General features: G+C 45.8%; 2 protein-coding genes across 2 annotated transcripts; both read left to right on the plus strand.

Annotated features, from left to right (window-relative positions):
- Positions 1 to 4,123: 4,123 nt before the first annotated feature.
- On the plus strand, positions 4,124 to 4,909 carry LOC122037975 (peptidyl-prolyl cis-trans isomerase-like). Its single transcript, XM_042597488.1, has one exon. The coding sequence runs from the start codon at positions 4,195 to 4,197 to the stop codon at positions 4,711 to 4,713; it is 519 nt and encodes a 172-aa protein (XP_042453422.1). The 5' UTR covers positions 4,124 to 4,194; the 3' UTR covers positions 4,714 to 4,909.
- A 225-nt stretch (positions 4,910 to 5,134) lies between these two features.
- Positions 5,135 to 7,617, plus strand: LOC122011192. The gene has a single exon (XM_042567607.1). It carries the CDS (start codon positions 5,639 to 5,641, stop codon positions 7,586 to 7,588), a length of 1,950 nt encoding a protein of 649 aa, XP_042423541.1. The 5' UTR covers positions 5,135 to 5,638; the 3' UTR covers positions 7,589 to 7,617.
- The last annotated feature ends 4,374 nt before the right edge of the window (positions 7,618 to 11,991 follow it).

Below are 11,991 nucleotides of genomic sequence, written 5' to 3' on the forward strand. Positions count from 1 at the left end.
CAATTTTTTTTTATTGTAGAATTGAATGACCTTGCTGCCGATGCTTTGGCAAAATTGTGGAGCTGCAATTTATTCAATAGTTTGTTTCGGCTTCCTTTATTGTTTCGGTTTCCTAATAGTTTACAGTTGTTTACTGTTATAGGTGCAATTCCCATTTATGCAGTTTGCTGGACCACCTCCTGCGGCCTCCTCCCATTAGATATGAACGTTCTCGTATGTGTCTATGTCTATTTATATGTGCACCTGAAATAGTAGTTAATCTATTGATATGATTTTCTTTCTTGACAGGTTCCAAATGCTTTAGGAGTCATTTTTGCTTTTGACCAACCGGTGCTCATGCTTGTTACTATAGGTCCACACCGAAAAAGGAAGACAATGCTTGTCATTTTAAGCTTCCTCTTTTTGGCAATGGAGATGTTTTTACTATTTATTTGAACACAAGGTCAATGTTACCTGATGTTAAAGATGCTATATTAGCTTGGCCTGAAGTTCAACCCAACTGATGTTAAAGATGCACATTGATTCTCTGTTATGCTATATAATTTGGACCAGCACAGAACTAATGGACTGCTCGATATTTTGAATGAGTTTTGTTGTTGTGTGATTAGTTTTCATCCCTTCAGCCTCTTGCTCCAAGCCTTGTTCATTAATGACCAACATAGAACTAATGGACTGCAAAAAAAACTGATGAGTTTCTGCATTGAAGAAGCACTCGAAATGGAATGAAGGTTTAGGTTTGCTCGATCTTTTGAATAAGTTTTGTTGTTGTGTGATTAGTTTTCATCCCTTCAGCCTCTTGCTCAAAGCCTTGTTCATTAATGACCAGCACAAAACTAATGGATTGCAAAAAAAAAATTGATGAGTTTCTGCATTGAAATGTTCATTGAGTTTGCAATATAAAGTCATCCTGTTGTGGTTAGAAAGCAACCTCTAAGCAATTGTGTTGGTTTTCACCATGTCTATAATAGGAAAAAAAACACAGAAATCTTGAAAAACTACCTTCTTTAATTCTATTGTGCAAAACCAACCAATGAAAATCTATCTCTGACTTTCTTTGGCTCAAAGGCCCTCCATTTCTATTGCTTGGGTCGTTAGAATTTGTTCCAGTCAACTCATAGTTTATCAGTGGTTCAGTCCGCAAGCTCGCGACTAGGCCACAATGAACTTTATTCCTCCGTTTTCACAAATTAACATCCTCATGAATTTTGTCTTTTATTTGACTCGCCTAATTAATCAGATCCACCAGGCTTCAGAAGTGCTAAATTGATATATGACTAATGCAATGGCCTTCACAGTCAAACTCTATCAATGAAAAAGATCATTTCTATTACAACAAATATGTATGTAATAGAAATTCAACTAAAACATCATCTTGAATATGTAATGATAAAACTGTGATATATGAAACTTTTAAGGACCTTTGTAATTTGTACAGAATTTTAATTCATAGATCAAATCATTATCAAAATGAACAATTCAGATGTATTATTCATTAAAAAATCAGAATCAAAATCAATCATAAATCTCCTTGTGATCAATATAGCTTACAATAGGTGAATGAGGTAAAAAATAAATGACCATTCATAATGATAGTCAAAATTAAGATTTTACCATGATATATTTCTAGTCCTGCAAGGGACCAAAAAACAGTACAACAAGCAGAAAAATGAACTTAAAATCTAATAAGAAGAAACAACACATTGTTTACTAAATCAAGATGAATCACAGATATACAACATTCGACCACAGAAGATTACAGTGCAAATCACAACAACACAAAACTATTCATATAAATAACAGTCAGGATGCATGATGAATCATAAATTCTATCAGAACTGCAGTTCTTAGTCACAATCACAACAAGATAATAACAGAAAGAGTTGCTCATTCGAGCTCGACGGATCGCTATTGGAGGCTCTAGGAATATGAGAAGTCTCTATGTGGTTGTTAAGAACAACTAGTTAATTTGTCATATTATAACAACATTACTTAATTTGTCATATTACAACAACAACATTACTTAATACTAATTAACAAGACTGAACTAACAAAGTAATAAGGTAAACATCCAAAAGAGTCAGATTCACTATAACTAATATCCAGATCACTGATGGTACATTTGAATTTCCTAGATTATGCCCACGAGAAGCAATGAGTTTGCTACCTAACCTTGACTCTATTTTTTCGTAACATTCCATGACATATTTCACTGCTGCCTTCATCAGACAAAGTATCGACTACCACCCACTTTTGCCAGCCATGCTGCCCACATCGATAATACCTCATTTCGAGATTTTTGCTTGATCTAGAAACACATACCAATGTTCTTCGTCCGCAGACCCTGCATGGTACATGTTCAAATTTTGTATTGTCGATGGAGTTGTAACTTGATGATGGCATGAAATTCCAACCTATTAAGTAAACAAGAATTACTTAAGTCCAAATATTTTTTAATGTTCATAGATTGTATGCTAAATAAATTTAAAAAAAAAGAAATAAGCTCAAAGTAGAAACATCTAAAAACAGCCATGAGTAACTTGATGTTGAGTACAGATTGGGACTTGATGTTGAATTTGAATTCAGAGTGCAGCACTAGTTCAATGCATAATTCAAAGTTATTATGCCTAATGTCTTCCATAATATTATGCCTTGAACTAGTGTTGTGTGCTGAATTCAAATTATTTCCAATCATCAGAGTGCTCAATAGTGTTCTTAATGCACTCTGAATTCTAATTCAACATCAAGTTCTAATCTGTTCTTATAACTTCAACAACAATATCAAAGAAATAAGCTTATTTATAACTTCAAAGTTCCAATCTGTTATTATGCCTAAGTAATTATTATAACTTTAAAGTCCAATCTGTTCCACTCTGAAATAAGCTATGTGTTTCAGAGCTAAGTTGGAACATAGTTGGATAGATTGGAACAAATTTCAACCTGCTGTACACAAATCAACAGTTAAACTCACACAGAAATGGCGGCAGAACTTAGGGCGTCGCCGGTCGCGGGGGTGGAAGATGGCACCGTCGGGGACGCTGGAGGTCGTCGGGGAGGGGTTAGGACTTTGAAATCTGTGGGCGAGTTGGACGATGGCGACGATGGAGAGCGGAGGTGGATGATGGTGAGAGGTTAGGGCTTGGGCGAGGTGGAAGATGACTCCGGCGGATGATGGCGAGAGGTTAGGGCGAGGTGGAAGATGGCGCCAGCGGATGATGACGAGAGGCTAGGGCTTGCAAACTACAGCTGCGGGGTTTCTGCGTGAGTTGGGTTTCCAGCGCGCATGTGCCTTACAAGTGAGGACCTTTTTATATCGATTTTGTGGTCCAAGGGTGGTCCAGGGATGTTTGGTCCAGAGGATCCGAACTGGTCTAATATCTCTAACGTGTAGAAGTTAGTAAGTAATTACTACATGTTATGAAAACTACATGCTATATTCCTCAATAATAATTAGATTATATTTATTTAAAATATAATAAGGGTGAGTCTATACATTTTTTTACTTATTGAATATTATTTAATTAAGTTATTATTCAAAGTAAAATTAAAATAATATAAAATAATCATTTTACAATCTAAAATTAGCTTCTACATATTATAGAAGTTACATGTTAATTTCTACTTGGATGATGATAATCAAATAATATTCATTTACAATATAATAATACTCTCGAGTCTTCATCATTTGCTTTACTTGTTAAATTATTTTAACTAGATTATTATTCAGAAAAATGAAATTAAAATATACAAAATGACTATGGTAGAAATTAGTTGTTAACTTTTATACCACTGATTGATTAGATAATTAAGAGTATTTTAGATAGTTCATTACTTTAATAAGATGTTCACATGATAATTTTATAAATGAGACGACTTTTGATTTTAACCTTTAATTTGCCCATTTGTTTTGTTTTATAAGAACCACAAATAAGGCCAGGCGATTATGCTCGAATCACGTGATAACCACGTGCTTACGCCAATCAGCGGCATCGTGCGGTAGTGACTCCTCCCGGCCTTCGAAACCCTACGATGCTTAAGATATTGACACGCGTATCATTTCAACGGACCAGATATTTTCTAAAGAATATCTCCGTCCAGTCGTTCGCCCTCGCCGCCTTTATAAAAGATGAGCCCTATTCATCTGAAAAATACAAGTGAGAACCGATCAGAACAGCGCCTCCTGTTTTTGAGACGACGATGGCGAACCCTCGCGTGTTCTTTGACATGTCCGTCGGCGGCGTTCGGGCGGGTAGGATCGTGATGGAGCTGTTTTCCGACGTGGTGCCGAAGACGGCGGAGAACTTCCGAGCGCTGTGTACCGGCGAGAAAGGAGTCGGGCGGTCTGGGAAGCAGCTACACTACAAGGGCTCGAGCTTCCACCGCGTGATCCCCGGATTCATGTGCCAAGGCGGCGACTTCACTCGCGGCAACGGCACAGGCGGCGAGTCCATCTACGGCGAGAAGTTCGCCGACGAGAACTTCGTGAAGAAGCACACCGGCCCCGGTGTTCTCTCCATGGCCAACGCTGGGAAGAACACCAACGGTTCGCAGTTCTTCATCTGCACCGAAAAGACTGCGTGGCTCGACGGTAAGCACGTGGTCTTCGGCCACGTCGTCGAGGGGCTGGACGTGGTGAAGGGGATCGAGGAGGTCGGATCCCAGAGCGGTGCCACCAAGAAGCCCGTCGTCATCGCCGACTGCGGCCAGCTCTCGTAGACGAACTTCATCCCCTCCGCCGCAATTAGTAATAACGTTAGATTTCGTTTTTGTTGTGGGTTGTGTTGGTGACGATCCGTGATAAGGGATGAATCCGGCGATCATTCACTTCCGGATCTGGTTCTTCCTTCCGCTTCATGTCTGTTGAGTCTTCGAATGATGTTCGGAAAATGAAAAATCGATAGATTGATAATTCCGTCGTCTGTTCTTTTCGTTTTACTGATGTTTGATCGATGGAAGGATCGACTTCCAAAGTAAAAAAAAAAAAAAGTTTTGAAATAGTCTCCAATGGCTGCCCATGGTCTTCTAAATTATTCCAAAAATGTTAACTTTGGGGATGAAAAATTATTTCCGATAATTTGGGAATGAAACGGAAGCAAAATGACCATCTGCTATTATTAATAATTAGAAACATCGCGCGTCGGATTGCAGATATCAGGCAGAATAGGAACGATGTGGAGCATTTGTCGCAGTAAAACCCCCTTGCAAAGAACGGCAGGCAGACTAGGAGGAAGAGGAAGAAGATCAGAGAAGAAAGACGACGACGACGGTCTCTCTCCTCTCCTATTCCCCCTTTTCCATCTGCAGTTTTGGAAGCCGCAAGAAGTCGAACGACATGGGCAGTAAAAGATGCCCTTTTGAATGATTTTGATGGCTAGGAGTTGCAGAAGAAGAAGAAAGAACTCGCATTTCGACGACCCCGATTTCCAGGACGAATTTGAGAGCATTCTATAGAAAAAGTTGATCTTTTAGTAGATTTTTTTTTTCTTTTTTGGCAAAAGAAGAGATTGAACTCCCATTGCTTTGCCATCGCTATTATTGAGGAAGGGGTTCGAGAATTTAGGGTTGAAAGTTCCCTTCTTGCTGGTAAAATTATTATCGAAATCTTTTTCCTCTGGGAGTTGGAGAAGAAGAGGCCGACAAGATGATGGGCGATGGCGGAGTAAAGCAGATACTGGCGAAGCCAATCCAGTTGGCGGACCAGGTGACCAAGTGGGTGGACGACGCCCACTCGTTCCGGCAGGAGTGCATGGAGATGAAAGCAAAGACGGAGCGGTTGGCGGGGATGCTCCGGCAGGCGGCGCGGTCGGAACTCTACGAGCGGCCGGCCCGCCGCATCATGAACGACACCGAACAGGTGCTCGACAAGGCGCTTGCTCTCGTCCTCAAGTGCCGCGCCAACGGCTTTATCCGCCGCATTTTCACCATCATCCCCGCCGCCGCTTTCAAGAAGATGTCCACGCAGCTCGACAACTCCGTCGGCGACGTCTCCTGGCTCATCCGCGTCTCTTCCTCTGCCGGTGGCTCCGACGACGACATCCATCTCGGCCTTCCCCCCATCGCCCAGAACGAGCCTATTCTTTTCCTGATCTGGGAGCAGATCGCCACTCTCCTCACCGGCTCTCTGGATTCTCGTGCTGACGCCGCCGCCAGCCTCGTCTCCCTCGCCCGCGACAACGAACGCTACGGCAAGCTTATCATTGAGGAGGACGGCGTCGGTCCCCTCCTCCGTCTCATCAAGGAAGGGCGCCTCGAGGGTCAGGAGAGCGCCGCCCACGCCATCGGCCTCCTCGCCCGTTACCCCGACAGCGTCGAGGCGATGGTCCTCGCCGGCGTATGCTCTACTTTCGCGAAAGTCCTCAAGGAGGGCCCTATGAAGGTCCAGGCCATGGTCGCATGGTCCGTGTCGGAGCTCGCCGCCAGCCACCCCAAGTGCCAGGATGTCTTCGCGCAGAACAACGTCGTCCGCCTTCTTGTAGGCCACTTGGCCTTCGAGACCGTCCAAGAGCACAGCAAGTACACCATCCCCTCCAAGGGGCTGTCCATCCACTCCGTCGTCATGGCTAATAGCACCACTTCCACCGCGGTCTCCAGTGACCCCGTTGCCGCCGTTCCTGACACATCTGACCAACCAGTCGTCCAACATCCCGCCGCCTCCCAACAGCAGAGCGCCAACCAAAACCAGATGCATTCCGTTATCCAGTCCACCATGACAACCAAAACCAACAAGCTCCCCACCAATTCCAACACCCACAACCTCCCAGCCGCCGGCAACGGCAAACACCACCCTGTCTCCTTGGCCGGCGCCAGCATCAAGGGGCGCGAGTTTGAGGACCCCGCCACTAAGGCCTACATGAAGGCCATGGCCGCCAAGGCCCTGTGTCAGCTCTGCAAGGGCAATCCCTCCGTCTGTAAAAGCGTCACCGAATCCAGAGCTCTCCTCTGCTTTTCAGTTCTCATCGAAAAAAGCACTGACGAGGTACAGTATAATTCCGCTATGGCCTTAATGGAGATCTGTCGTGTCGCCGAGCAGGATTCCGACCTACGACGATCCGCCTTCAAGCCAAGTTCACCTGCAGCCCGTGCAGTGGTCGACCAACTCCTCAGGATAGTGCACAAAGCCGACGATGACCTCCTCGTGCCCTGCATTGTCGCTTTGGGTTGCTTGTCAAGGACCTTTCGGGCCACCGAAACCAGGATCATAGCACCATTAGTGAAGTTACTCGATGAGACAGAGTCTATCGTTGCAAAAGAGGCTGCCATTGCCTTGACTAAATTTGCTTGTTCGGACAACTACCTTCACCTCGACCATTCCAAGGCAATCATCAAGACGGGAGGCACCAAACACCTAGTGCAGCTGGTTTACTTTGGCGAGCATTTGGTCCAGATTGCAGCACTGATATTGTTGTGCTACATCGCCCTCCATGTCCCTGATAGCGAGGCACTGGCGCAGGCTGAGGTGCTGACGGTGCTTGAGTGGGCTTCCAAGCAAAGCTACATGGTTCAGGATCCAACACTTGATCATTTGCTACCCGAAGCAAAGGTTCGTTTGGAGCTTTATCAAGCAAGGGGTAGTAGTAGAGGATACCATTAAACACTCACTCTTCTAATAGATTGGCAAAAGAGCTGTATTTCCAACTCTAACTCTCTTCTAAAGTTTGATGAATGTACATAATTTGAGGTTAATTTTATGCATTCTTATGACCACGAGATTATCTGTTCGGAACTGATACGGTAAATAAAAAAAGGGCCCTCCTGAGGAATCAAGGAATCAATAAATTTGCATAGTTAGCGGATAAAATCTACGATGAGTTAGAAAGTTGAATAGCTGAACTAATAGCTCCCCTCACTCTCGATCAAATAGATTTTTTTTGGAATACACTTCCAGCACGGATCGAACTCATTCGAGACTCAACTCTCTCCTCCCCCTCCTTTCGATCATCTCTGATCCTATCTGAACATGAGAAGGTGGAAAGTTGGGAATATGACAGTTTCGTTGACCGGCTGTAGACCTCACTCCGCTTTGCAAAACAAGTAATGTCAGTGTCAAACTAGGGAAGGGGTCATCGGCGCCCTCCAATGCTTAAGTCAATCACCGAAGCAGTAAAAGAAAGCGAAACAATAGTAACTCTAGCATAAATAATGAATCTCGCGTACCTTCGCCGGTGATAAACCCCTTTATATAGAGCCTTGGTGGGTGACGTATATGCTTCTCGAGGCGTAGACACGTTCTCCAATATATCCTATGAAAGAACTTGTCAGGAAAGTACCTCTGACACCATACCTTAACAGGACATGCATATCCCTGACAAAATAGTAGAAGTTTCCGTTGTACGATCTGCCTGTCGACCACGCCTTGTGTCAGCGGCGCTATTTTCTAAAAAGATGTCGAGAGATACTATAGTGGTCTCGTTGCTTGGCCGAGTGGGGTAGCCGCTCGACCAAGACTCCTCTGCTCCGTCCATGCCCAAGTCCCATTGCTTGGCCAAGCGGGGTAGTCGCTCGATCGGGACTCCTCCGCATTGTCAACCTCACTTGCTCTTTCCTACGGTAACTGTGTAGTAACATGATCTCCTCCGTTTGGACAAACTATCTGATCTCCTCAGCGTCCCGCTGCTTCACACTGAACGTCAGATTATTGTATCATATTATCCTCAAGCTGGACGGGCGGTTTGCTCGGATATGTCTACTGCTGGTCGGGCACTGAATGCCCGATTGATCATTGCAATTGTCCCCCATTCGACCCTTTGATACCCTAGTGTTGACCACCCTGACTTTAACCTCCACCTTGGTAGTTGACCCCGTGCTAGGTGGACCTCTCTATATCACCGCATCACAAGCCTCTCCCCTCAAGTCTAGTTGAAGGAGGCTACAAGTCCGACTGACTGGACAAGTAGCGTCTCCGGTGTCTTACATGGCCGATCGAACTCTACATATATTCCTCAGTTTTTGATCGACACACATCTTCGCCGTTCGGCTTCCTTTCCTCAGGCTAGGCCTAGCTACCGCTTGGATCACGTCTCCCCAAGTAGATGATGCCTCGGTCGTTTGCCTATGTGACACTCTATTATCTGTGTTCGGTCGGGACGATGGGTGACAACATTTGACGAACTTTCTTCTTTCCTTGTGCTCCCTCAGCTGAGCGCCCTGACGTCATCCAAATTTTTTGAAGACCGTACAAATCTATGATCATTATGGCCGAGCACTCAACCCTACCTTTTAATTAAGTCACATTAATAGCTTCTGATAGCTTAACGCTACGTGCTCCACTTTCTGCCGCCGCACATTTGACGTGACAGGCGAATATCCATTGCCGACGTGACAGGCACCCTTTCAAATTCAACGGCTGAATCTTCTCCTAGTTTTTTGTAACCTTGGATCGGACTGTTCAGGTCGATCGACCATGAGGTTTATAAACCTTACTTGCATCACCGTCTTCTTCCTTCCTCACGCTTTCGTCTTCAAGCTTCCTCTGTGATGCTTCGCTTCTTCTTCTTCTCTGGTAATCTTTCCTGTAAGCTCCTTCACTTTCTCTTATTTGAATCTGTTCGTTGTTCTTCCTCGACCCCGTTTTCGATGGCTAGTTCCTCGTAACCCCCCACCCCTGGGCTCTGCTACACTTCCATCAAGTCCAGGTTCGACGGGGACGATGTTGAGGGTCTAAAATCTGCCTACCAATTTCCTTCCGGATACCAAATTGCTATTCCTTCTGTCTTTGACCGGCCACATGCACCACTGCCAGATTTTTTTATGTTTCTTTAAGGATCAATTGACTGTCGGTCAACGGTTCCCTATTCATCCTTTCTTTTCCGCAGTCTGTAAATACTTCAATATTTCTCTTAATCAATTAGTGCCGAACTTCTTTAGGTTGCTGTGCGGGGTCGCAGTTCTGTTCCGCCTACACGATATTCCTTTGACTCCTCAGCTCTTCCATTACTTTTATTATCCAAAATTGTCCAAGTCGGGGATCTTTTTGTTCCAAGTCCGAGTGGGCTTGGTCTTCTTTGACAAAATATCATCCTCCAATAAGTATTGGAGGGATCACTACTTCTTTGTTCGCTTTCCCGAACGGCCAGTGATCCTGTTCGAACCAAGGGTCAACGAACGCTGGGGATGTGGCGCTCCTTGCTGGGTCCTCGAGGGCTCCGGTGAACCTGCAGCAAAACCGAGCCGGGAGGGGTGTCCCAGCGACGGCCCTCCGACGCTCAAGTCAGGCGAGGAATAACAAGAAGGTGGTCTCCAGATCAAGATTTCTCCTACCTCCGGTGAAGAAATGGAGGCCTTATATAGACCTCCCGAAGAAGCCTGGGCGCACCAATCAAAGTAACCGCCTGCCTTTGACCATGCCCAGGTATGGGTCTGTCAGAAGGGCCATGCCCAGATATGGATATGTCAGGAAGATGTCCATGAGGCCATACTGCTACTGTATCAACCTTTCCATGATGTGACGGCAAGGTCCTCCATCGAGCGATCTTGTGTACGGCCTAATCATCAGACATGCTTTAGCTGATATCCCATATCCCGAGCCGAGCGCATAGGCCGCTCGGCCCCCTTTGTACCCTCGCCCTTATCTTGGCCGAACGGACGACCCGCTCGGCCCTTCGTTTCCAGCCGAGCGGCATCCCGCTCGGCCCTTCGATCCTCCTGCCTTGGCGTCGGAAACCCAAACCCTTGGATGGGTTATGTCTAGCTCCGCTCGGACGTACTCAGCTGCTCGGCGTGGCCATTAACCGCTTAGTCAGCCCTTCATCGGTCCTCAAGCTGAGACCCTTCAAAGAATGGGTCCCCCATTCTTACCGCCGGATCACTTGCCTTCCCTTCAAGTCTAGTCGAAGGAGGCAGTGAGTCCGACTGACTGGACTATATGTGTCCGAGCGGGCGGTCGCCGCCTCTCCGTAGCTTATAATATCCCTGGGGCCGTTCGGCCCTTCTGTCAAATTCAGTCGTTCGGCTCTTCATTCCAGTTGTCTTGTCGCTCAACATGGACGTTTGCTTGTCTAGATCTTCTCGAAAATCACGCAAATCTTCTCCATTAAGTCGAAGCATGCGCGGTATGGGCGCATTAATTGTGCCTGGCGACAGGGCGCCACGTGGCTCCTCTTGCGTTTGAAATGGACGGCCCGAGGGCGTCCTCGTTTCTCGTGACCTAGATCGGACGGCTGAGGCTGGCTGTCCTCGGCCGTATAAAGCCTCCTTCCCTTTTTTGGCCGCATATTAGCTCGCGCGTTGCCTTCTGCCTCGTTCTGTTGCTGCGGTCTCCGGCGATCTAGTGTCTGTTTTTAGGCGGCGATCATCTCATCGGTGATTCTTTCCACCCGTTTCCTTCCCAGTGAGTCTTCTTCCTTCACTTACTAGATCTTCTCTGCTCATTTCGCCCCTTTCGTTTCCCTTCCTTCGATTTCTTGCCATTCTTTCGCTTCTCCGAGATGGCAAGCTCCTCTGCACCCGCTGTTGGTGTTCATGGCCCTTGGTACCTGACCATGGAGAGTCGATTTGATGAGGAGGGTGCTCGGCGTCTTGTTCGGACATATGGAATTCCCGATAACTATGAAATAGTCGTAGCCGACCCGACCGACCGACCACATGACCCGCTGATCGGCACAATCTGTTTCTTTTTAGACCAATTCCAGGGTGGCCTTAGATTTCCTACCCATCCCTTTATTTTAGAGGTTTGTAACTATTTTCGCATCCCGCTCGGCCAACTTGTGCCGAATTCCTTTAGGCTGCTGAGCGGGATGGTCGTCCTCTTCAAGCTGCACAGTATCCCTCTTGACCCTAAAATATTCCACTTCTTCTTCTACCCCAAACAATCCGAGCTAGGGACTTTTATTTTCCAAAGTAGAATAGGCTTTAAATTTTTTGACAATATGCCGACCTCCAACAAACACTAGAAGGAGTTTTTCTTTTATATAAGACTTCCCGAGCGGCCAGCATTCCGAACCAAATGGCAGACCGCTGTGCCGACTCAGCCGGAGCTCGGCAAGTTCAGAAGCAATC

This window comes from Zingiber officinale, chromosome 1A, assembly GCF_018446385.1.
Source record: "Zingiber officinale cultivar Zhangliang chromosome 1A, Zo_v1.1, whole genome shotgun sequence".
Taxonomy (NCBI): Eukaryota; Viridiplantae; Streptophyta; class Magnoliopsida; order Zingiberales; family Zingiberaceae; genus Zingiber; species Zingiber officinale.